This window comes from Zalophus californianus, chromosome 15 (assembly GCF_009762305.2).
Source record: "Zalophus californianus isolate mZalCal1 chromosome 15, mZalCal1.pri.v2, whole genome shotgun sequence".
NCBI classification, from domain to species: domain Eukaryota; kingdom Metazoa; phylum Chordata; class Mammalia; order Carnivora; family Otariidae; genus Zalophus; species Zalophus californianus.
In genome coordinates this window covers 29,667,995-29,695,325 of record NC_045609.1, presented here as the reverse complement: position 1 = coordinate 29,695,325, position 27,331 = coordinate 29,667,995, and the positions used below count along the sequence as shown (strand labels likewise).

The 27,331-nt window shown below is 40.0% G+C and overlaps 1 protein-coding gene across 1 annotated transcript in view; it reads right to left on the bottom strand.

The window, feature by feature from the left end:
• Positions 1 to 4,937: 4,937 nt before the first annotated feature.
• Positions 4,938 to 27,331, bottom strand: part of MYPN (myopalladin) — an 83,263-nt gene continuing 60,869 nt past the window's right edge. Inside the window, exons 13-20 of the mRNA XM_027586821.2 lie at positions 22,397 to 22,618; positions 20,879 to 21,028; positions 19,839 to 19,921; positions 18,429 to 18,555; positions 16,999 to 17,206; positions 14,943 to 15,108; positions 9,559 to 9,692; positions 4,938 to 6,611 (exon numbers count right to left, since the gene is read on the bottom strand). Of these exons, the coding sequence (XP_027442622.1) occupies positions 6,442 to 6,611; positions 9,559 to 9,692; positions 14,943 to 15,108; positions 16,999 to 17,206; positions 18,429 to 18,555; positions 19,839 to 19,921; positions 20,879 to 21,028; positions 22,397 to 22,618 (1,260 nt within the window). The 3' untranslated portion in view covers positions 4,938 to 6,441. The remainder of the gene's footprint in view (positions 6,612 to 9,558; positions 9,693 to 14,942; positions 15,109 to 16,998; positions 17,207 to 18,428; positions 18,556 to 19,838; positions 19,922 to 20,878; positions 21,029 to 22,396; positions 22,619 to 27,331) is intronic.

Sequence of the window (27,331 nt, the reverse complement as noted above, 5' to 3'; positions counted from 1 at the left end):
AAGTCGCATTTTTAAATGTGTCTCTGTTTTCAGTTAGGAGGCAGAATGAATTTTTATCTTAGAGAGCTAAAGAACATTTTATAAGAGGTCTACTGGATTTGCTGGATATTTTAGGAAGATTAAAACCTAGTTATCTTTCTGTTGCTCTGTTGATATTTAACCAGATTATAATTCATGTTGTAATTTATACAATTTGAATTAGAATAATTTTTCAAAATCACTTCCAATTGTCAAATATATTTGTACATTAAAAAATTGGTTGAATCTTCATCAAAAAGTTTAAACCTGGAAACTAGAACTGTTTTCTTCATTTTAAAGAAAAATATACATTTATTTCAGCCTTGAAATATTTATTGTCAAATAGTGTTGAAATCTTTTAATTTCTATTCCTAGGGAAACATTTTCTATTCACTCATATGTTAAAATCTTCTAGTAAATTAGTATTTATATGCCTCTACAGTACAGCCATTCTCTTTATGCTTTCAGCATTTTTGGCACAATTCTCAGAGGATTGAAAAGTGTGTTCTTTCTCTATTTCTTGCAATTTCAAGGCTATTGCTTTTTGGAGTGTGAGGTGGCCATTATTTACATATTAACAAAAGGCAGCCTGTTTATCATTCTATAATACCAAGTATGCTAACTAATATAATTAGAAATAAGAGGCAAACATATTTTCAAAAAATATGCATTTTTTTGCACTACACAGATGTTTATTTTTTTATTTTTTATTTTTTAAAGATTTTATTTATTTATTTGAGAGAGAGTGAGAGACAGAGAGCATGAGAGGGAAGAGGGTCAGAGGGTCAGAGGGAGAAGCAGACCCCCCCGCCAAGCAGGGAGCCGGATGTGGGACTCGATCCCGGGACTCCAGGACCATGACCCGAGCCGAAGGCAGTCACTCAACCAACTGAGCCACCCAGGCGCCCTACACAGATGTTTAAAAACATGGTATTAGCAACTCTTTTTAGCATACTGGTGACCACTGCATTGTCAAAGTTGAAGATGCTTGGCATTCTTCAAGCAGTGTTTCAGTAATTAACTTTCTGAAATGTTGATCCACATAAAACAAGAAAAGGCAATCAGTGATGAAAAGGACTTCAACAAGCTTATTGTAATCTAAGTCACTGTTCATCTTACTGGTAAAGCACATTGATTTTCTACTCAACCATCAGCAGAAATACTTTGAGACCAGGTTACCCAAGGACCCTGGAAGGGACCTTGAATAAAGGTCATTGTTAGGAACTTTGCCTTTGAGCTTACGACCAATTCATAAATAGCCCAGATATAAACAGACTCAGGCCAGGATCTCAGCTTGGAAGGTACTTGGGGAGTGTGTGGCGTGAAGAGGACAGAAGGAGGCTGTGATCAACAAGAATTTGGGTGTCTGACCCAGTTGGTTCTCTAGACCTCTCCTCCCAACCTGATTTTTTTTTTTTTTACTTTGTCAGCAATTCTGTCAATCAGAAGTTGATGGGAGGAAGAAGGCAACTGCTTTAAAAAAAATGTAGCCCCTCTGTGAAGTTAAAAGACTCTCAGGCATTCGGAATTCGTTCAGTTGGACTGCTTTCTTCTGACCATTGGGCCCAGACGCCTGGAACTGGAGTTAGGCCATTTTGGAGCATGAAGCATGGTGGCAGGCTGAGATGGGATGGGTTATCACAGAGGGGGATTATAGAACTTGGAGCACAGGGTATCTGGGGAGAAAAACACAGAATGGGGGATAGATGCAGAGGACCTTAGACACACTTTAGCTTTGACACATTGTAGATACAAAAAAGGAGGAAGTAATCTCTCTTCTCTTATTGGCTGCTTTGGCTGGATCCTGTTCTTGGGACCATAACCCAATCAGGTGTAATGGATATTGTAACTCAGTCAATTAGTAAAGTACAATTACAACAAGTAGACCCACTTAAATGGGCTTTACTGAGTTCACTTAGGAAATCTAGCTTTGTGTGTTGTATGTGTAAGGAAATACATTTGTTGGAGTTTTAAACAACCAATTTATAAGTGAACATCTGGAAAGCAACCCATTTGTCATTTGAGGATTATCCAAGTCAATCTGTCCCTATATAAGTCAGCTTTTGACTCCTCTGGGAGTTATTCCCTATGGTATGTTTCATTCAGAGTTCTGGCTCTATCTACTGCTGGTCTCTCAACTATGTGATTTCTCATTGGATGCCTACAAAAGTTAGGAATAAAAAGAGAAAGATGCATTGAAACCAGTTCCACTATTTGGTAATTCTGATTAAAACCTTCCTTTAGCGAAGGGTGCTATGTTTCAAAAAGGCGGTTTCATTTAAATGGTGCATTTCCTTTCTCCATTTTCCCCTTTGATCCCCATTTCCATGACTAATCAAATTATGAAACGCCCTTCAAGTTGTTTGGAGAGAAGAGTGCTTATGGGACCTGTATGGCTTTTAGAAACAAAGGGTCAGACAAATTGTATCAACTTCCCCTCTTTCCCTGGTCCATTTTTGCAGGTTTTTGAGCTTCCTCTGGGGGCTTCATGAATGCTACATGTCTAATGAGTGTTGCACAAAATAGTAGGGTCTAATAAGGCCAAAGTGTGTGTTTATTTCTACTTTCTAGGCATGCACTGCATGTACCACAAGGCGGGAGTATGTTCTTCACCAAGTGCCAAAACTACGACTTTATGCCATCTGCATCCCTTTGGACCATTATGGGTAAGTTCTGAAATTATTCTTCTTAATCTCAGCTGCTCTTTGGAATCACCTGGGAAGCTTTAAAAAAGACTGATGCTTATGCCACAATTCCAGAGCTTATGACTTAACTGATTTGGGGTTGTGGCCTGGGTATCAAGATTTTTAAAAGCTCTTTAGGAGATTCTGATATGCAGCCCAGGTTAAGAACTACTGCTCTAGACTCAATTCACTTTATATAGAAACGTATCGACTTACATAGAAATTTAAAGTTCAGTTTAGGTCAACGACTATTTATTGAATGCCTGCTCTGTATAAGGTACATGACAAACTTTTGACACAGTCCATACCAACAGTAGCTAAAACCTAGTGTGGGCAAGACTGGCTAGTGCAAGGGGAGAGGACAGGCAGGTGTACAGAGGCTATGTTTTATATAAAATACTATACAAGGTCATCTTTTCTTCTTCCAGATTCAAGAAACTGGCTATAAGTTTTCAAAGAAAGTAGAATTGTATTTGGGTGGGGTCTGGGGGATCAGAAAATAGTTCGCAGAGGCAGCGGCATTTCAGATGGGCTTTAAGGAACAGATAAGATTGCCATAGGGAGAGGTGAGGAAAGAGCCTTCCAAGTAGAGACAACAGAAAAGCATGTAGCTGGAACCAGGGGCCTGTGTTAGGTTTGTTGCTGTATTGGGTGTCTTTTCTGAGGAATGCGTTGAAAAGCTTTGGCATCACATTGGAGCGAGCCTTGACTACCACAGAGTAGAAGAGTGGGTACCTGATTTGGCTCCGGGGAGCCACTGGGGGTTTGAAATTGGGGAATAGTAGACGTGGAGCAGTACTTCAGGAAGAAAGAGCTGCCACTGAGATCTGGGCTGGATTTGGGTGGGAGAAATGGCAGGAACAGAGGCAGAAAGGCCACTTAGAAGTCGTTTATTACAGTTGAAGTCAGAAATATTGAGGGGAATTAATAAAATAATGCAAGTGTGAACGGGAGAACTGCAGGGAGTTGGAAAGGAAGGGCTGAATGTAAAAGAAATAATAAAATTAATGGGATCTGGTGATTGATTGGCTAGAGGAAGCAAAAAATGACTTGACTTGGGTGCTTTTTATTTGGATTGCTAGGAATGTGATAGTGCCATTAATAGAAATCAGTAAGCGAGGCTGAAGAATGATTTATGAAAGGGAAGATGATGAATCTGATTTTGGACATGTTGAGTCCAAACATATCCAGCAGAAGCAAAATTTCTTATATAAGTATCCCTCATTATAATTGATTTCTAATGGAATTCTCAAAGCAGGGCACTGATCCATTCAATGGTGGAGGATTCTGCCTCCTAGGAAGCATATGACACTGTCTGGAGACATTTTGGGTGGCCACAACCTGGGGATGGGCCACTAATAGTACTGGCATCTAGTTAGAGGCCAGTGATGCTACCAAACATCCTACACTGCACAGGGCAGTCCCCTGCAATGAAGAATTATACACCCCAAAATGTCAATGATGCTGAGGTTCGGAAAGCCTGCATTGACATAATCCAGCATCTCCAATTTCAGGGATTTTTAGGTTTCTTATATTTTAGGTTAGACAGCGCCGTCCAGTGGTCAAATATAATATTTATCCTAATTCTCCGGTGAACACTAGAAAGCAACAGATAAAAAGTATCCAGAAAGCTAAGACATATAGAGGTGAAAAATACCCTTTCATGGGGGGACTATTTAGGGTTTACAGAAATAGATGTGATGGGTAGGTCAGGTGAACGACCAAGAAGGAACAATCCTGGAGTTAGAAAGTTCTCTTTGGCTAGAAGAGATTTCATAATAGAAGCCACCATGGCAACGGAACATTTTAGAGGACGCATTCTGCATGAAACGTATACTATTTCATTACAGTTGCCTGTATTTTTTATATTGTTCCTGAATACATGAAAAAAGGAAACCAAATCAAATAATTTCGCTGCATAACTGACTGAAACCTTCATTTCTTAATGATGTAACCTACGGCATTTTGTTTCATTAAGAAATAAAGATTGAAAATATTAAGATGATTTTAGAGTCATAAAAACATAGGATGAAAAGCACGAGAAGCTTCTGTTTGATAAAGAATAGATTTCCCCCCCCCCCCCGCCCCACGCAAAGCAGCACTCTTTATGCCTTACATCTTACCTCCCCTACTAGATTGTAAGCTCCCTGAGGTCAGGGACTGTGTCTTATTCATAAGTCTCTAACATAGCATCTTATACAGAGTAGACACACAAATGATTTTTTTTGAGTGAATGAATTTATTTTTGTACTGGAAATCCTTTCCTTGAAGTGAAGAAAATTTCAAGCCTTTCTAAACAACAACTATTTGTTCATTGGAGTAAGATGCCAGTTGAGGGTGCCTGGCTCAGAGAACGCCAGACACCTGTGCACAGGGAATTGGTAACAGACACCTCCAATTCATTTCACAGGTGAGTCTGGAGCAAGCTGTGCTGTGATGACCATTCCCAAGGCAGTTTTTGGAGTGCTGTGTGAATTGCAGATTTCCCTATCTAATGTAAGATTCATTCATCCAACAAATATCTATTGAATGTCTATGCGGTGCTAAGCACTCTTCTAGGTGCTGGGGATAATCACAGTCAACTTACGTCTAAAAATTGCTTAAGAGGCAGGTTTTGAATAGGTGGGATAGAACAAAGATGCACATTCCCCTTTTCTCCTACTTTCCTGGTTAGCATGATGTTTTCTATATAGAAAATGCAAATTATCTGAAAAACAGTTCATACCTATTAAAGACGTCTCCTTCCACACCCACTGCTCTTCTAGGGCAGGTGAAAACAACACTCTCCTACCACTTCCTCTCCTTGTTTGCATCTCTTCCTCCTTCACTGCCTCATATACTTCCAGACTTTTGGGGAGTGGGGAAGGGCAGATGATGACAACTCTTGCATATTTTGCAAGTGGCAATCGAAGCTAGTAGTTTTAAAAGTGACCCCACAGAAGATTTCTTTTTGGTTGGTTTACTAACAGCCTTTCAGTTCCAGAATTTGGGGATGTATAAAGTCAGAAAGAAAAACCACTCACCATGATATCCAAAAGAAAATGGTGCAGACGGGCTAATGGGGCTTTGTTTTGGCTATAGAACTAGTGCACTGTGCAATATTGAGGGTTTCAGTGAATTTTTTGTGTCTCAAGCACATTTTGGCACCTTATGATGTGGCTCAGTACACTCAGGATAAGAAAATCAAAAGTGCTTCTCCACATCTGTGAGTTTTATGGCACGATCTCTTAAGGTTAAGCAGAAGCTGATTAAATGAATCCATCAAAACTACTGCTATGGATGTAATTGATGAAAGGTAATGGAGACCTCCCCACCTTTTTCCTTTGCATTGTTTGGTGAGTTAGTGATACCTAAGGTCGCTACTGTCTAACTCCTTTCAGCCCAAGCATATGGCCCCTCATTGCTCCTAGTAGGGCCTAAATATCCCTAAAATAGCAGGGGGCAGGGATCATGCTAGCTTTTTCCCAAAGCAGTGGATGGCTTCATGACATCTTTGGTTCATCTGTATCGTCTTCTCACATTTTTGTTGGAATCTTTAAAAGGCACAGCCCAAACCAAACATCTTTTTCCCAGCTGAGACTGCAAGAGTCCCCAGCTGACTTATTCAAAGCACTTCTTGCCACGGGCCCAGCAGCATGGGAACTTACTCAAATCTATTTGTTTGGAAACCACTGTGTCTGGCTTGTCCTCCTTCCCCCTCCACAGTCTGCCCCCTTACACAGCAGGCACCCAGACATTCCTAAAGTTCATCACTCTCCACTACACTCCGAGAGGAGCATGAATACACCATTGTGCTTTCCATGGAGGAGAAGGCAGAGAAAATGTCAAGTCCTTTACTGGTGAGAGATCCGTAGCGACTGCCACCGGGCCGGATGGACATGGGCGGTGGGATCTGCTGGTGCCACTGAGCTGGAAAATGGACCAAATAACATGTTACAATCAAAGGAATGGAGTCAAGTGGGTACAAGGCAGGGGTATATTCTGTCCTCATTCAAACACTTTCTGTGAAATGTATCTGGTCTGAAATGTGTCATTTGCAAAAGAACAATAAAATCTCTCCTCCCCTGCCAGGAATAGGCAAACTGGGCTGGCGATCTCTTACGCTCCTAATTCCAAAATCCACGATCTGGGACTATAAGAGTAGCTGTAGTGGGATGCCTGGGTGGCTCAGTCGGTTAAGCATCTGCCTTCGGCTCAGGTCATGATCCCAGAGTCCTGGGATCGAGTCCCGCATCGGGCTCCCTGCTCGGCGGGGAGTCTGCTTCTCCCTCTGCCTGCTGCTTCCCCTGTTGTGCTCTCTCTCTCGCTCACTCTTTCTCAAATAAATAAAAAATCTTAAAATAAAAAAAAAGTAGCGGTATAGGGTGATTTGTCAAAATATCTCCTCTTATGTTCCCTCCCACTGACCTAGCATGGAGTCTTCCAGTGGCAGTGTAGAAAGAGCTGCAGGCTCTCAAGGGCAGGTACCTCAGAAGGTAGAGACAAGAAACCTGAGGTAATGCATTGAAGCCAAAAGATGGGTCTAGAAGTACCTATTTCACACCCTAATCACTAATCAGCCACTACCTACTCACCACCCTAATCAGGTTCTAATGAGTTGTAGCAAGAACACTGAAACATAACTTGTGTGCAATCAACCATGGTTCAGGGACAAAAGAGAATGTATTAGAACTTCCATGTTCAGCAAGTACTGTCTAAAGGAGACCTTGTTTTTGGCAGAGATGATCCTTAGACTTGAACATGCCTGAATGAAGTATCCATCCAAACTGCTTTGTCCTGCTGTTGTGTCTGATTCAGAAATTACCAAGCAGTCTTCTGATTAGGTTTCTAGGGACTTGGTGTGGAGAAGGGGGAGCATCAGTTGGGGATCACGGATGCTCTGGATCCTAGAAAGCTATGGACCTATTTAGCATTCTCATTTACAAACTGGACCTTTGTTGATTTCATTATTTTGAATCAGTTTTTTTTAGAATCTAAATACCTCTGAATGAATTGACAAAATCAAATTTGGAAAGCTGCAAAAGTGAGGACAAGACTTACAGTGATTCCACTGAAGAGCAGGTACTCAGTGAGGCCATTGTGAATAGTCAAGTCTCTGCTCCAGACCTCTTAACCAGACTACTGTAATTTCTTCTATCAGAAGCCCTACTTTGGATGAGACAGGGGAGCCCATCTGCTGTCCCGGTTCCTTGGACAGGCAGGAAGTGGTAGTGGTGGTAGTGGTGAGGGGGTAGGGGATTGATTTTAGCCCAAGTCCTCCATTCCCTCCTCCACTCCCAGGTCCCAGTCGAGGAAACAGCACCCCTTATTGTTGGTGCTGCTCAATCAAGACAGGAGCCTGGGAGAGGTGAGCCCAGAAAACTGAACTGGGAAGTGGAGAGCAAGACTGGGACAAGACTTACCAGTTTCAGGGCTTGTTGGTACTGAGTTTCTTAGCTGGAGAACTACTTCCCTCTGACATGGGAAAGTGGATGAAATGAACAGGGGATTTAGACTAGGTTAAATATATCGATGGCCTCTCTCTCCCCACTCCCTCACCAGGGAAAAGTACATTAGAGTCAGTGTCCCTCACAGTTGAATTTCTTTTCAAGTCCAAGGATAAGGGAAAATAATCAGAAACCTATGTATTTCCTCCAAATATTAAACCTAGGGAAAAATGGAAGGCCAAGGCCCCTCCTGTATGGTCTACCTAGGGGTATATCTAGTATGCACCTATGAATAGCAGGGACCTCAGGTTCTAGACACAGTGACTCTTAGTTGTTATTCTGGTTAATCATGTTGAACCAGTCATGAGTAAGAAATTTATTAATTATTAAATTATTTTTTAAAAAAAATTTTAAAGGAGAGGAAAAAAAGAATCACCCTTTTGGATTAAGGAATATATCTTGAAAAATATCAGTTAATGTCAAAAGTATAGAGGAGAGGAGCAGGACACATTACATTAATAAAGTATACTTGTTAAATTCTTTTTTTTTTAAGATTTTATTTATTTATTTATTTGACAGAGAGAGAGAGACAGCGAGAGAGGGGACACAAGCAGGGGGAGCGGGAGAGGGAGAAGCAGGCTCCTTGCAGAGCAGGGAGCCCGACGCAGGGCTCCATCCCAGGGTCCTGACCTGATCATGACCTGAGCCGAAGGCAGACGCTTAATGACTGAGCCACCCAGGCACCCCTAACTTGTTAAATTCTTTTGATAATTAGAAATACGGCTCAAAGGAAGGATACAAAAACCTGCATTTGCAACCTGGCTAGAGACACTTAACCTCCCTGAGTCTCAGTTTCTTCAGCATTTAGATGAGGGCCATGACAATTACAATAATTGTTTGGGGGTGGTCTAAGGGTTCCATTTTGTAAATTACAAGTCATTATACAAACATCATTTGATATTATTATTAGGACAGCTCTCTATTATTAGTCTGGTTGTGGGATTGGCACAATAAATATTTGTGGAATGAATTAACAGATGAATGGGGGCAGGGAAATTCTGCTGGGTGGAGGTATGTCTGCAGGGAATGACAGGCAGTGAGGAGGGAGTTCCAGTGGATGGCCCATGGTATTAAGGAGACAGCATGAGATGTTGGATGATCAGAAGCATAAACACAGTTAAATTCTGAAATAGCTGTAATTCCTAATATTATAGGACATTTTTTTGAAGAAGCTTAAGCTCATAGTAAAATGCAAACGTGTACAAAAGCCCTGAGGTGACTAGAATGAAATGATTTTTAAAATCCATCGCTTAAGCACTAAAATATAATCCAACCAATTCAGTTATGGAAACACACTACGCCTATCCTTTAAAAAATTCTTTTAAGCTGTCTATCACACACAGATGTTTAACTGAGGACATTACACCTACCGTATATATCCAACCTCGCGGTGCATGACACGATGCCAGCTTCATTCTTGGCTGACAACGTGTACCATCCAGCGTCAGATTTCTTGGCTGGCTGAATGAGGAGGCAGACATACCCTGTTGTGTCCTGGTGCATACTGGAGAAAAAAGAAAACACATCTGCATTGTACCTGGGGGCAGAAAAGGCCTTGAGCAGTTCAGGGCTCAGGGAAACCCTTGCGGCAAATCCAGCATTGCAGTGCCTCCCCTCTCCTCCCTGACTCTACGGGGAGAGATGGGGGAATCAGCTTAAAGCAATTATCAAAGGCAAACTGAACAGTGGAAAGGAGTCACAAAAGAGCAGGAGTTAACCCAGTGAGGCCCAGATGAGGGTTGACAGCCCAGGCTGAGACCAGTTCTTGCCCTCCCCACTGCTCCACCTCTCTTGGAGTTGTACTCCCCACCAGAGGGGCCCCCACTTGTCACAACCAAAGTCCAGAAAAAAATCTCTCTTCCAAACCAGATTGGACATTTCAACAAGCACTTTGCTAGGAAGCTATAAGAAAGTAGACCAAGATGAGAGTCCAGGCATAGATGTACTGTTAGAATGGAGGGGTTATTTCTTAACATAACCAACTGGGCAGGTGCAGCATTTAGTTTAATACAGTTCAGGAGAAAATTCCTTCTGTTTCCTCCACATCATTAGTTCTCACCCTTGGCTGCACATTGCAATCTTGGATAATTACACTAGAACTTCAGGCTGGGTTTAACATGTTATGTTAATTATTATTATTATTTTAAATAAACTTTATGCCCAACATGGGGCTTGAAATCATGACCCCAAGATCAAGAGTGGCATGCCGTACTGACTGAGCCAGCCAGGCACCCCAACATGTTATATTAATTTAGCCTGAAGCATTAACTCAAGAATATTTTCTGTGCTTGCTTTAAGTTTTACCAGAGAAAAATCTTGACCTATATATATGTAGTCTTCTTAGATGCCAAAATTCTGTAAAGTTTCACAGCTACAACATCCTCTGGGACAAATTCAGTTTACTGTGAAAAAATAATTCTCAGCAGAAACTTTTGTACACAAGTTGCTTTTGTTTGCCCCCTCATGGCATACAACCGAAATGGCAAAGATAAGGTTGATTAGAGGAAATCTAGCAGGGTACCCACTTTTGGAAACTGGATTCTTAGTTACTTTATTTTTTTAAAGATTTTATTTATTTATTTGACAGAGACAGCACGAGAGGGAACACAAGCAGGGGGAGTGGGAGAGGGGGAAGCAGGCTTCCCGCTGAGCAGGGAGCTCACAGCGGGGCTCGCTGCAGGGCTCAATCATGGGATCATGGGATCATGGGATCATGGGATCATGACCCGAGCCGAAGGCAGACGCTTAACGACTGAGCCACCCAGGCGCCCCTCTTAGTTACTTTAAAAATAACCATGTCGTGATGGATAGAAAAGGAGTTACTGCCTTAATATTTTGTTCTGCTTTATTTTATGTTAGCTTTTTACTGTCAAAGGGGTTTCCTGGGTACTAATATGACTGAAGATATGTGACAATATGCAGGATCTTCACAAATTCCTGATACATTTTTAAATTTAAAAATTAAAGTTTTAACAAAATTAGAAATGAAAGAGGAGAAATAACAACCAACACCACAGAAATACAAAGGATTGTAAGGGAATATTATAAAAAAATTACATGCCAACATTGGACAACTTAGAAGACATGGATAAATTCCTAGAAACATATAACCTCCCAATACTGAATCAGGAAGAAATGGAAAATTTGAACAGACCGATTGCCAGCAATGAAATTGAATCAGTAATCAAAAAACTCCCAACAAACAAAAGTCCAGGACCAAATGGCTTCACAGGTGAATTCTACCAAACATTTAAAGAAGAGGTAATACCTATTTTTCTCAAACTATTCTAAAAAATAGAAGAGGAAGGAAGCCTTCCAAATTCATTCTATGAGGCCAGCATTACCCTGATACCAAAACCAGATAAAAACATTACAAGAGAAAGAAAGAAAGGAAAAAAGAAAGAAAGAGAGAAAGAAAGACAGAAAACTGCAGAGATATACTACAATATCTCTAATGAACACAGATGCAAAGATCCTCAACAAAATATTAACTAGCTGAATCCTACAATACATTAAAAAAATTCACCATGATCAAGGGGGATTTATTCCTGGGTTGCAAAGGTAGTTCAATATTCATAAATCAATCAACGTGATATATCACACAGACAAGAGAAAGGACAAAAACCGTATTATCATTTCAATAGATGCAGAAAGAACTCTCAACAAAGTAGGTTTAGAGAGACTATACCTCAACATAATAAAGGCCTTATGTGAAAAACCCACAGCAGACATTATACTCAATGGTGTGAAACTGAAAGCTTTCCCCCTAAGGTTAGGAATAGGACAAAGATGTCCACTCTCACCACTTTTATTCAGCATACTACTGGAAGTCCTAGCCACAGCAATCAGACAAGAAAAAGGAATAAAAGGCATCCAGATTGGTAAGGAAGAAGTAAAATTTTCACTATTTGCAGATGACATGATACTATATATAGAAAACCCTAGAGACTACTAGAACTGATAAATGAAGTCGGTAAGGTTGCAGGATTCAAAATCAATATACAGAAATCTGTTGCATTTCTTTCTTTCTTTCTTTCTTTCTTTCTTTCTTTCTTTCTTTCTTTCTTTCTTTCTTTCTTCTTTTTTTTTTTTAACACTTTTTAAAGTCAGTTCTACATCCAATGTGGGGCTTGAACTCACAACCCCAAGATCAAAAGTTGCATGCTCCACTGACTGAGCCAGCCAGGCGCCTGCCCCCCATTGCATTTCTATATACTAATAATGAAGCGGCAGAAAGAGAAATTAAGAAAACAATCTGATTTACAGTTGCACCAAAAATAATAAAATACCTAGGAATAAACTTAATCAAGGAGATGAAAGATCTGTACTCTGAAAACTATAATACACTGATGAAAGAAATTGATAAAACAATGATGAAAGAAATTGAAGATGACACAAACAAATGGAAAAATATTCCACGCTCATGGGTTAGAAGAACGAATATTGTTAAAATGTCCATACTACCCAAAGCAATCTACAGATTTAATGCAATCCCCCTCAAAATACCAACAGCATTTTTCACTGAACTAGAACAAATGATCCTAAAATTTGTATGTAAGCACAAAAGACCCCAAATAGCTGAAGCAATCTTGAAAAGAAAAGCAAGGGGCGCCTGGGTGGCTCAGTCGTTAAGCATCTGCCTTCGGTTCAAGTCATGGTCCCAGGGTCCTGGGATCGAGCCCCACATCGGACTCCCTGCTCAGCGGGAAGCCTGCTTCTCTCCCACTCCCACTGCTTGTGTTCCTTCTCTCGCTGTGTCTCTCTCTGTCAAATAAATAAATAAAATCTTAAAAAAAAAAAAAGCAAAACTGGAGGTATCACAATCCCAGATTAAAAGTTATGCTACAAAGCTGTTGTAATCAAACAGCATGATGCTGGCACAAAAATAGACCAATAGATCAATGGAACAGAATAGAGAGCCCAGAAATAAACCCACAACTGTATGGTAATTAATCTTTCACACAGGAAGCAAGAATATGCAATGGGGAAAAGACAGTCTCTTCAACAAATGGTGTTAGGAAAACTGGACAGCTACATGCAAAAGAATGAAACTGGACCACTTTCTTACACCATACAGGAAAATAAACTCAAAATGGATTAAAGACCTAAATGTGAGACCTGAAACCATAAAAATCCTAGAAGAGAGCAGACAGTAACTTCTCTGACTTCAGCTGTAGCAACATTTTTCTAGACATATCTCCTGAGGCAAAGGAAACAAAAGCAAAAATAAACTATTAAGACTACATCAAAATAAAAAGTTTCTGCACAGGGCACCTGGGTGGCTCAGATGGTTAAGCGTTTGCCTTCGGCTCAGGTCATGGTCCCAGGGTCCTGGGATCGAGCCCCACATTGGGCTCCTGGCTTGGGAGGGGCCTGCTTCTCCCTCTCCCTCTGCCTCTCCCCCTGCTCATGCTCTCTCTCTCTGTATCTCTGTGTCTGAAATGAATAAATAAAATCTTTAAAAAAAAAGTTTCTGCACAGCACAGGAAATAATCAACAAAAGTAAAAGACAACCTACTGAATGGGAGAAGATATTTACATATGACATATTGGATAAAAGGTTAGTATCCAAAATATATAAAGAACTTAATATAACTCAACACATAAAAACCAAATAATTCAATTTAAAAATGAGCAGAAGACATGAGCAGGCATTTATCCAAAGAAGACATACAGATGGCCAACAGACATATGAGAAGATGCTCAGCATCCCTCATCATCAGGGAAATGCAAAGCAAAACCACAATGAGATATCATCTCACACCTGTCAGAATGGCTAAAATCAATACAAGAAACAACAAGTGTTGGCAAGAATGTGGAGAAAAAGGAACCCTCATGCACTCTTGGTGGGAATGCAAACTGGTGTGGCCACTGTGGAAAACAGTATGGATGCTCCTTAAAAAATTAAAAATAGAATCACCATATGATCCAGTTAATTCCACTACTGGGTTTTTATGCAAAGAAAACAAAAATTCTAATCCGAAAAGATAGATGCACCCTCATGTTTATTGCAGCATTATTTATACTAGCCAAGACATGGAAGCAACCCAAGTGTCCATCGATAGATGAATGGATAAAGAAGATATATATGTGCATGTGTGTGTACACACACAGAGGAATATTACTCAGCCACGAAAAGAATGAAATCTTATCATTTGCAACAATACTGATGGATCTAGAAAGTATAATGCTAAATGAAGTAAGTCAGTCAGAAAAAGACAAATATATGATTTCACTCATATGTAGAATTTAAGAAAAAACGAACAAAGGAAAAAAGAGACAACCCCCAAAACAGACTCTTAACCATAGAGAACAAATTGATGGTTACCAGCGAGGAGGTTGGCAGGGGATGGGGGGGATGGGTGAAACAGGTGAAGGGGATTAAGAGCACACGTAACAGTGATGAGCACTGAGTAATGTATAGAATTTTTGAATCACTATATTGTACACCTGAAACTAATATAACACTGTATGTTAACAAAACTGAGTTTAAAATAAAAAAAAAACCCTGCTAATTAATCCTGAAAAAATTAACATTTTAAAACTGTGGGACATCCCTACCATGGATTGCCCTTCAGGAGCAAAAAGGAGTAAGTTCTTGATATGCATAATAACATGGATGACACTCAAATGCGCCATGCTGAGTGAAAGAAGCCAGGTTCAAAAGACAACAGACTTATTTGGATGCCCAGCAAGTCCCACTGAGCTTGGAAGTCCGTTTGAACATGGGAGCGGACATGGGAACGGACTGTACCTGATCCTCTCTCGGGTGGAAGGGATGGTCTCATTGTCCTTCTTCCAGTAGAACACGGGCGGCGGCATGCCTATCACCCGGCACTCCAGCCTCACTGGGTGGCCTTCGGGAACTCCGCTGTTCTGCAGTTTCTCCAGAATCACAGGGGCTTTCTTCACCTCTTTGGCTGAATGGAAGAAGGGCCATTCTTGTTTGAATTGTAAGCGCCTTGGGGTTCATGCTTCCAACTCATTAGAGTTCTGGAATTTAGCAGAGTGGGTGCCCACCCACCTCACCTCCTCTTCAGAGCACTTCTCACACCTCTAAGGGAAGATCATTGCTTTGATAAAAGCTCCAGAAGTGATGAAAAAAAGGAATGAGGGAACCTCTTTGCATATTGTGTGAGAGACAACACTCCAGGATCTGGGTCGCACATGGAGGGGACTCGAATAGTGGGTGTGGAATAACGCATTCCTTAAAGGAGTCTCTTATTCCCAGCAGTAAATTTTGAGAAACAACAGATTTTATGTACTGAACCTACCCTTTTTCTTTTCTAGAGTTGATTTTGTAAAAGGTATATTCATTTTCCCTCAACTTTTACTTTATTTTTTTTAAGATTTTTATTTAATTTAATTAATTAATTTATTTGAGAGTGAGAGAGAGAGCACAAGAGTGGGTAGGGTCAGAGGGAGAAGCAGACTCTGCTGAGCAGGGAGCCCGATGCAGGACTCGATCCCAGGACTCCAGGATCATGATCTGAGCTGAAGGCAGTCACTTAACCAACTGAGCCACCCAGGTGCCCTTCCCTCAACTTTTATTTTGAAGAAGTTTATAGCTACAGAAAAGAAATACACTACTTTTTTTTTTTAAGTTTTATTTATTCAAGTAATCTCTACACCCGATGTGGGGCTCGAACTCATGACCCTGAGATCAAGAGTCGCACTGTCATCTGAGCCAGCCAGGTGCCGCAGAAGTACACGACTTAAAAAAAACACCCCCCCAAATTAGGCTTCCTAAGGAAGCCTTTTTTGGGGGAGGGCCAGAACCAGATAAGGCAAAGATACCTCATATTCAGGATTCCAGAATCAATATTTGCAAAATATTGGGGGAAAAGTAAAAGCTTGCAATCAATATATCCTTGCAGGATGAGCTTTTCCTACTCTGTTCGGTATGAGAAAATTAAGAGTGAGAAAAAGAAAAAGATATATGGGGTGAGCAGCCACCAGCCTATAGAGAAGATAGCATGACAAAGCCCCCCTGGTTTCCGGTAAGGGCCACACATGGGAGAAAGCTCAGCACTAGAATTCGTATATTCTGAAATCTAATTCTGGCTGGACTCCTGGCCCGAGGGCAGGTATCAACCAAGTGATAATGACTTGTCCTTTTTTGTAGCCATTACAGTGTTTTGTTCATGTCATCTTATAAGGTAGAGGTTCATTTGTTTAGTTATCAACTCAACATTTGTTGAGCGCCGTGCATGTTCCAGGCACTGAGTCAGACACTGGAGATACACAGAAAAAGTCAAAATGTCTGACTTTAGAAGCTTTCAGTCTCTTCAGGAAGGCAAAGGAGATAATAGTTACATGTAAGGCTGCAAGTGCTCTGGGGAGTCTCTCCTTTTCTAAGTGCTACGGAAACAGAGGAGGATGTGCCTTGGTGGTGACATTTGAATTAAGCCTTGGAGAATGAGGGCAAAGAAGGGCATTCCAGGTAGAAGGATCAGTGAAGCAAAGGCATGGAAGCTTGGGGTAGGGGCAAGATCCTGGTGTGTTCCAGTTGTGATGAACTGTAGGGCAAGTGACTTGAATTTAGTGTAGTCAATATGCTAATTAATTGATTAATTAACTATTACAAAGGCTCCCATTTATTTCATGCATATATGCACCAGATACCACATTATGTTTTTATTGATAGGTCTTTGAAAACAATGTAGGAAATATGGCCTTTACTACAGTGAAGGAGAAACTGAGATGAAACTTGGTGGGGCAAATGACTAAGGAATTCTGTCAGAAGCTGTCCCTATTTGGGCAATAACTTTAAATGGTGTTATTCTTGGGATCCCAGAAGCAAACCTTACCTACTACAGTGAGCTCCAGACTAAAGGAATTCTGTCCAGTTTTGTTGGTAGCAACGCATGTATAGGTCCCTGCGTCACGTTGAGTGAGCGGGTCAATGAGCAGAGAGTGGACTCCAGTCTCCCTGACCAACATCTTGTGGGAGGCGTCTGGTAGCACCGGTTGGCCATTGAGCAGCCACATCAGCTCTGGGGGCGGTAAGCCACTCACCTAATAAACAACAGGACAGCTGAGGCAAATGACAGACCGATGACAGGCAGATTTATTTGGTGGCTGAATTCTTCGTCCTTGTCTGGCACCAAATAGAAAAAACATGGGGTGGAGAGAAACCTCTCTGCAGGGGCGTCAGGATAAGAGGGGCTGGATAAATGGCCACATTAATTTAAACTGTATCGTATTTTGACCCCAATTCAGGTGATGATTATATTTTAGATTAGAATAAGGAAGAAAGAAAAACAAAATGAATAGACAAAATAGACCTGCTGAGTGAGTTTCACAGATGATATGTTGCTTACATACCTGGGAAGGCAACCAAGGAAAGGGCAGACATTAAACTAGAGTTCTCAAATCTTGCTGTGTGTTATAATCGTGTGGGGAGCATTTGAAAATCCCAGTGTCCACTTACTATATTAAGTCAGAATCTCTAGGGATGGGACCTGGAATGGGTATCTTTTAGGGTTTAGGGTGGAAGAAGTAACAATCAATCCCAAATATTATTTAGGCAGCCATGGGCAGAGTTAAGAACCACCTACAGAAGTGGACTCTATGAATGTTTAACCTCAAGCCTTTACCAATCAGCATCTAAAATTTCCATAACATTCCATAACATAACATAAATTTCCATAACATTCTGCATCTTTGTCTGGAATAGAAGAGGTGACTTAAGTTTCTCTTCATACTGAGAGATATCCATGCTGCTCAGCTGAACAGTTTCTGGTTGAAGAACTAGAAAGTAGAATAGCTAAAGCTGGTGGATGTCGATTAGTACGAGAAATCAACTTCTGTTTTCATAAACCACCTCGGAGTTATCTTTTCATGACTGTAATTTTTTCAAAGTCTATACATCCCAGAAACTCACTTCCAGGATGCAAAAATCACACTTTTGGCTTTATAGTAATGAAGACTTACCCCGCACCACATGGAAAATGTCTGAATTATATCACTTCTTTGGTTGTCTTTTACAAATGCAGAGTTAACTTGATACAACACCAATGTAATTTTATTAAGGTATAAAGACTTAAAAATTTCATCAAATTCTTTTGTCTGGTATTAATAAATGCTCTGAAAAAGCCTTGTGAGGAAAGAAGTGATCTCTCACCCTTCCCCAGCCCCCCTTTCTCTAAACAAAGCATAAAACAAATACAACAAAAATAAGTCAAACAAATGCAAAATATGAACAGATCTGGAGCCAAGGATGAGTATTAGAGTCTACCTTACAGTCCAGCCGACAGAGGCGCCCCTCGTGAGCTACCATATCCCCAGAAGCCTGCAGGAAATGTGGTCGGAAAAAGCGTTCCTGTAGGGGCTCTTTGTCTCTTTCTTGTACTCGGGACCTTCCTCTATAAAAACAAGCATGTTCAGGCATTAAACATAGAAACCAATCTATAAACCTACAACAGCAAGCATTTAGGCATGGCTATAGAGCCTAGAGAACAGATATTTTGGGGGGTGGGTGGGGAAGGAGGTTGCTGGACTGTAAACAAATAATAAAATAATAAATAATAGTGTGAAGCTTATGTAAAAAGCAAGGTGATAAGCATCTCATACACTGTAGGATTATCTTATGAGATCTGTAATCAAATAAACAGGCTTAAGCTTCTTTTTCTCTGAAGTCATTCTGGGTTAGGTGGCTCAGTTACCCTTGCCTTGGCTTTGACCAGTTGTTCAAAAGTTTCAAAATACACAAATAAATCAGTATTCAAGCCGAATCTCAAATGAGAGCCAACAGACAAGTTCTGTTTATTACTCAGAACAAGGCAGCTGCAATCTCTATGTCTCTGAGTAATAAAATTTAACCTGGCTATAAATTATGGCAGACCATTAAGGGTGATCATGAACTTAAACTGGTTAAGACTGACCAACAGTAACAGCTGTTCTTAAAGAAAAAAAAAATGAAGAAGAAGCTATAGTTGCAGCGGTGATAAACTGGTTAAGACTGACCAACAGCAACAGCTGTTCTTGAAGAAAAAAAAATGAAGAAGAAGGTATAGTTGCAGTGGTAATGAAATACTGTATCTGAAACATGGGTCACTATTTTTGCTCCTTCGGTAAGTCAAATATAATTCATCCATGTCAGCAACTATGGAATGCTTTGCTAAGACTTTGTGGCACCATAAGACTCAAGGGGAAGCCAGGCTCTTAATTCTTAGTGGTTAGTAAAATCAGAGAGGAAGAAAGCCAATTGCTATGTTAGAGGCAATTGTTATACTGGGGACAACAACAGCAAAAATATTCAATCTATAGACATATAACCATTAGCAGTTTCTGTTTTGTTAAAGAAAATATGGTAATCTAATTCAAAGACTCTGGTTTATATATTATCTGCACAGGTGCTACTGAGGGTTACAAATTTTGAGCCATTAAGAGTGTGCAACAGACCAGTGCATCTCAATGTTAATGTGCCTATGAGTCATCTAGGGATCTTATTAAATGTACTTTCTGATTCAGTAGGTCTGGGGTAGGTCTTGGGATTCCACATTTGCAACAAGCTCCCAAGGGATGCTGATGCTGCAGGTGCAGGACTACACTTTAAGAACAATTTGTAGACCCAATACTTTGATGCTTAGTGTGGTAGGTGGATGCTTGGGAGTGGCTAGAGAAGGGAGATTCTTACTGTTTTTACCTGTGGGACTGACCAGCGGATGTTAGTCGACTGCGAATGGGCAAACTTTGTACCATCAAGTGACCAGAACAGCTGATTCTCCCCTGAGAAACAAAAATGAATTAAAAATAAGAGAATTCTCCATTTTTTTTTCAATTTATATAAATTTTTCTGGACTGGAACAGTTTTGAACCTTTTGGCTAACTATTATGAGAAAGAAAACTTGGGGGTGGGGAATGAAAACAATAAAATACGACTCCCTAGATCACTGTTAATATTCTAGGGGGAATTTTTTTTTTCTAGGGGGGAATTTAAAGAATATTGTGATGACTTTCACTTTGAGCTGAGAAATGAACAGAGCACAAATGTAAAAAAAATTTGAATTCTGGTGCACTGAACATTATCTGCAGCCACATGCAGAGACTATGGCCAAGTATTTTATACTTTTCTTAATAGAGATTTATCCTCAAAACTAACATTTTAATAAGGAGACTGGGTGAGAGTAGAAATTATAGTTCTATATTTTGTATTCTAATAGTAATTGAAGATATTTGTTCTGCCATACCTTTTACGGGAATTTTAAGTCTTGATCCTTGATCTTATTCAGAAAAGAAAAGTGAAAGATTATGGCTTTCCAACTTTTACCAAAAAAAAAAAAAAAAGGACATTATGGATTTGAGGAATATTTACAAGCTTTTTTGGAGTTATTTGCATATTCTCTAAAGAACAAAAACAACAAATCATTCTTTGATAGGATGATTTATAGACTCTTCAAGAGAGTCAATGAGTTAATAAACATAAGATTTAGCCTAATACATCTGGGACATAGTGAACAGATACTACAAATGTCCTTTGACAAAGGCTCAAGTCTTGAGTGACCCATCAATGGCTAACCGGTCTTTCAAGCTGTGATACTGTGCTCTAGTTACACACAATCACAATGCTTCTCATTTATTTTCCTCAGCAATCCTTACTAACTCGCACTTCTCAAGGTCTCATTCACAATGACATCAGTGCTCCTTCCTCAGAGTGCAGCACAGCGCAGAACCCTGCTTCTCTACCTGGGGGTTGGCAGCCATGATAGTGTAGTTGCCATCGTCATCACTGGTGGTGGAGTCAATGTGCAGAGAGCATGTCCCATCTCCTTCTCGCCTCATTTTGCAGTGCTCATTTCTCTTTGAAATCTGCTTCCCATCTTTGAACCAGTAAACCTGCAATGAAAGATAATCAAGGAGAACATACACTGTTCTGCACATCTTTTTGAAGATAATGAAGCAGGGAGTAGGATGAAGCAAGGGCTGATTGCCATCTCTATGAGTGCCCCATCCCTTATAAAGCACTTCGGAAAAAGTATTTTAAAAATGACTGTAGGGGCGCCTGGGTGGCTCTGTCGGTTAAGCGTCTGCCTTCAGCTCAGGTCGTGATCCCAGGGTCCTGGGATCGAGCCCCGCATCGGGCTCCCTGCTCAGCGGGGAGCCTGCTTCTCCCTCTCCCACTCCCCCTGCTTGTGTTCCCTCTCTCTCTGTCAAATAAATAAATAAAATCTTTTTAAAAAAATGACTGTATAACATGCTCCTGCACTTGTACATATACAATACTTAAGTCAAAAATTCTGTATAATTTAGGATTGAGATAAAGCTTTTGACTCTTTTTATTGTACTTCATAATTACTTAAAAAGTCACCCCAAAGACCAGACATGTCTTCAGAGGCAAAATAATGAAAACCAGGAGACTGAATTTTTTCCCATTATCCTATCTACAAGCTCAAGTCTTCTGCAGTCCACAGATCTCAGGGTCCACAATAGCTCACCCTACTTGAAAGGATAGTATGGTTTATTATACCATGTGGAAGGAGGCCAGGATTCACTTGCTAAATTTCTCATCTGGCAAACATTTAAATAAATATGTTTTTCATGTTGAGTTCTGCATGTATCAAGGAGATCTCTCAAAGACAGGGGGGTTAAAGTACTGGCTGCAGCTGTTCTCCACATTTCCTGGTTACCTAACCATACACGATAACACCATGCTAATGTTTGTGAAAGTAGAGCGGAGAGATCCCCTACCACAGCCATACTGGGTGTAAATCCTTCTTTCAGCTGACTGCCAAAAAAATCTGGTGACTCATAAGATTTTTCTGCAGCCAGTGATAACGATATGACATTTTCAGCATATACCAACCTACTAGTAATGATACAAATATAGCTCACTTTGTGCAACAACAGGCACTTTGTGGGTATTCAATAAGTGTTAAAGAGAAAGAGCATCAATTTGGTGAGTTTGGTGGTTGAGAGAATCAATAGCCCAAAATGGAGGATTATGACTAAGAAGTTTATTTTAAACTTTTATTAAAATTCTAACTTACCCATAAGTCTGATTTATTTTGGGCCTAATTATTTCACGGTCCTATCTCTGACGGTCTCTTTTTAGTAAAATTATCTGGGCTTTGTTAGTTTTTCTGGTAGTGGTTTTTATTCCCTCTGTAGACACATCCCTAGAATCTGATAAGACTTTCTTGAAGGCATCGTCTACAGTTCTGTGTTGTTGGTCGGTTGGCCAATCAGCTGGTCATCTTCCCCTACCTTTGGAACAGGAATCCCAACAATTTTGCAGGTAAATGTCACTGGAGAGCCTTCTGTAACTCGGAAATGCTTGAGTCTTTTGTCAAAGATGGGAGCAATACACTTGCCCGTGGGGATCTCGTCATGTTGGACTTCATCATCTGACTCATCAACAGGGGTACGTTCCAAGCGAAACTCTATTTCATTCATCAGCCTCTGCTCAAAGCTTGAAATTTTGTACTCCTGTCAAAATGGCAAACATGTTTCAATTTCAATTCTATGGGTGAGAAAGAAGGTGTCTATCAGTATAATTTGAGGATGGAACTTTTTAGATTTAGATGGTAAATATATATCATGGAAACCCAATAAACCAGGCATGTTCCATTTCCAGTTCCTCACCATGGAGCACTAAAGGAGATGCCAATGTCTCTACTATAATCACAAACTGCCTTAGTGAATCCTGATTCCTCACCTTGAGTATGGAGCCCCAGTAGCATCCTGTAGAGAAATGAAGATGGAATGTGATTTCCATTACTACTATTGATGTCCATTTCAATATGTAGAACTTCCTATCTGGTAATATGGCAAAACTATTCTGAATTGCATTCTGATGCATGCCTGCATTACCAGCTTCCTGTCTCTACTGGACATTCCCATCTGCATACTTGATGAAATCTGTCTTGAATAAATCTCCCTCGAGTCCATATCCATCTTCATTGCATCTCTCTACTCCCACCACAACAAAACTAGTTGAAATAATTTTGTATTGTTACAGGATCACTTGCTTGCCACCCATTCTTTCACTAATGTGCTCCAATTAGGCTTGTGTTCTCACTGTCCCCCTGAGATTACTATTGTCAAGGTCTCCAAATTTGCCAAATCCAGTTGTCACTTATCTGTTCTTACCTTACCTGATATCTCAGCAGTATTAGACAAGGATGGCTACTTTCTCCTTTTTGAAATATTTTCTTCTGTTTGCTTTCATGATACCATATTGGTTTTCCTTCTCTTTCTTTAGTTGCTGCTTATCAGTCTCCTTTGCTAGCTCCTAGTCCTAGGTAAGTGGTCTCAACCCATCTCCCAGCTTCAGATACCTTCTGTATGCTGATGACTCCAAATACATATCTTCAAGCCTGATCTTTCTACAAAACTCGTATACCCGATGATACATCATGCGAGTCATATACCCAGCGATTGATTCTATATCATGGCTTGGGCACCCAATGGGCATCTCAAACTTAGCATGATCCAAACAACACACACTTGATTTCTGTCTCCCAGAGATGTTCCTACCCTGCTCTTCCCCATCTCAGAAAATGGTGCCACTATTCACCCACTTGGTTAAGTAGTTAAGCCAGTGTTTCTTGCACTATCTTTGGTGAAAACCAGGTTTTAAAAATTTTCCAGTGTGTAGTTTTGTAAAGTGAAATAAAAATGAATGAGTAGCAAAATGAAATTTAGGAGGCAGGCAAAATTATTATATTCAATAGGCATAAAATGTTTCTGTCAAATTGCTATAGAAATTTCTTAATGGTTACTCTCAGTTTCTGTGCTTATGCCAAGGTGGAGAGGTGAGAGCTTGCAGATTGCCACACGTCCTCGGACCACACTTTGAGTGTACCAAGTTAAACCCTAAATCTAGGACTTATCCTGAATTCCTGTCACTCCCTCTCCCTGCCGAATTCTATCAAGCTTATATGTCACCTCCCCAAAGCAGCCTTCCCAGTCCACTTCATGTAAATGAACTCCCCATTCTAATACTCTACACAGTACCATTTGCTATCTAGTATATTTCTTGTTTGTTTGTTTATTGATTGAGTGAATGAATATCTCTAAGGATTAGAATGTTAGCTCCACAAGAGCTGAGAGCTTGTTTATCTTGCTTCTCACTATATCAACAGCACCTGGAATAGTGTCTACCTCATGGCAGGTGCTCAATGAGTATCTGAAGAATGAGTGAAGACATGGATGACATGGGGGAAATCACTTGTTCCAACTGCATCTTTGAAGACTTCAGAACCATGGCTTTGGGCTGAGGGCAAGAACTTCTGTTAAGCTTGTGACTCTAGTTAACCACAATTTCATAATTTAGATGAGCTCCATGGAGATGGCACTAGGATGTTCCTGAAATAGAATTTGGAAGCACATGGCTGATATACATCTGTCCCAGTCTTAGACAGAGTGATTGAGTTCAGGACTTGTAAGATGTATTCTCAAGCTATTAAATCACATTACTCATGTCCTTTAGTTATTGTCATATACATATTGTCACCTGAATTTGTGTAGAATTGGAACTTACGAAACATAGAAATACAGAAATCAGATGTTTGTTGGTTTCAAGTTCTTGAAACCAATTTTAAATCCTCTTCTCTTGGCCACATCTCACACTGGGTAAGCAAAATAAATCCACAGCTCTTTCAGGGTAGAGAAAATGATTAATCTCCAGGTACCTTATTATTTTTTAATCAGATAATTCAAACCAGTTAAAGTAAAAAATTATTCACTTCTATTAATCTGAAACCTAGTTTAAAAGTATTAAGACTATTTTCTACATTATAGGAGTTTTTAAAAAGTTAATCATTGAAAGCTTCCAACTACCTATTAGGCTGAATTATACAAAACTGACATTTTTGTAGGTCAAAAATGTAGACTTTCATATGATTCAATCTAATACTTCACAATGACTATATTTTTCCTTACATATATTAAATGCTCCCCCAAATTTGAAATATTTCTTAGTCTTGCCAGTTTAAAATCACATGAAGAGTATATACTTCTTCTTTCTTGAATTGCATTTATGCTTTTGAATATATATTATTTTTCTCTTTAACACATTTGTTTATTTTCCTGGATATTTAGGAGTAAAACCAATGAGTCATTTTATTCCCTTACCATATGAGGTAGGTATTAAAAGAAGCTTTATTATTTTAAAAATTACATCCAAACAGAATAATTCACACAGTTCTCAAACCTCATACACAGATCCTAGGGGTTCAGGAAACACCATAAGTTATTTGTGAGGGTGGCAGGAGGTCTTAGCATTTTACAGCTTCTCATCTTGTTTCATTTAAGTCCCCAAATTCCTAGTCCATTCCATACCAACTCTAGCCATTGTTCTAATGGAGTCCTTGCTCTAAATTTTTTTTTAAAAAGAGTCTTCCCTGAAGCTTCTCCTATTGCCTGACCTGTAAGGGCTGTAACTTCCTGGCTAAATACCTTGTCAGAGTTATTATAGCGAAAGATGAATTCCTGAAATTCTATTTTGGAAGTATGAAGGAATTTTCCCAAAGAAGTATTTTGTACATAGTGGTAAGTTATGATTACACCCAACCTTCAGGAACACAGCGGATGATATATACGAGGACCTAAGTGCCTGCCCGAGAATATAAACACCACATGGTCTCCATGTATTCCAAACTGGATTTTGCCAAGTTGGGGCCTGATCTTACAGAATTTATCGATGTTTGAATTGATTTGATCCAAGGAACTAGAGAAGCAATATGATGAAAATATGCACATTTTGTTTTACTACAAAGGCATGCATATTTGTTATATATTTATTATTTTATCAGTATGACAAATTGGGAGGTGATGGAAACAGAACACTCAATGAGTTATTTAAAAAATACTACTTATAACTAGGTACTGAGGATACAGTTGCAACCAGATCTTAACTGGAAGTTTTTACTAAGGCACCAAGATGGGCTAGATATCAGAAAACAAGTGAGTTGGCAGACAATTTCAAAGCAGGTGCTTATAGACAGGCTAGACCATTTAAACCCCTCACCTCCACCAGAGATACAAAGGAGGCGGGAGAAGATCCAGTGAGAGGACTTTGGAGTGAGCTATTGTGTCTCTGCATCTCCTACCTTCTCCTCTACCGCAAGGGTACCTGCCTTCACTTCAAGCTCAGCAAGGGAGATTAAATGGACTCATTAGGAGAGCTTGCTTTATTTTCTGCAGTGGGTTAGTATCTGACTCCTGCCTAAGAAAGCTGGAGTGAGGAGTGAGGCAGCTTTTTGTCAGTGGGCAAGCTGAAGGCTACTTTGACTAGCCTTCACACCTGCACCGTGATGGGTCCTGTCAGGCACACATGGGCCACATACAAGACTAAGCCACTGTGGGGTCAGCTTTTGTCTTTCCATGGCTGGGAAAGGGAGTGAGGACAGTCAGTAAAGTGGGGGAGGAGGGAGCAAAAAAAGAGAGCAGCTGGCCACACTTCCCTTCCTGGCTTTAGGTTCACCATTTGTAACAGTTCTTGCGCTGTGGGGTGTGGCTAGGGGTGTTCGTGTGGGGGGTCTTATTTTTGAATAAGGAAATTTTGTACTACTGGATCAAGATTGTATTTTGCAATGAAGTTACCCCAGAACCTTAAGTGAACTAAATGGGGCCAAAACTGTTTTGAGATTGCCTTATAGTTGAGATTGCCAGGAGCAGGAGAAGAAATAGTCCCACAGAATAAATCCAAAGGGATACTGGGAGAAAAAAAAATTCTTTTTAGACATATTTGTTTAAGGTACCAGGTATATAATGTGTAAATTGCAAATGAGCAACAAAATAAAAATACTGTAGATCAAGGAATTTCCATGAAAGTTTTCATAAATATTTTGGAAATTGGAAACAGGAACAAGGAAACCATGAAGTTGTGTGGCAGGGGTATGTGGCTTGTTGCTAAAGCACTGAATCTTTACTTATGGGCTGTTACCAAAGATGTATACCATCCCCAAAGCAGAAATTGACGTCTTTTTGTAGTGTTTTGAAACTAAGAGTTGGTTATCCCAAAAATAACTACCCCGATTACACACCAGTCAAGATTTTCATTCCAAGTTATGACTGATGGGACTCAGATTTTGTAAAGAAATTTGCAAACAAAAGCAATACGTTTAAGTTAAATTTAGGTGCTTTCTGCACTTTTCTGTACAAAGGCTGTACTACAGATCCACTGTTGGTAGACAC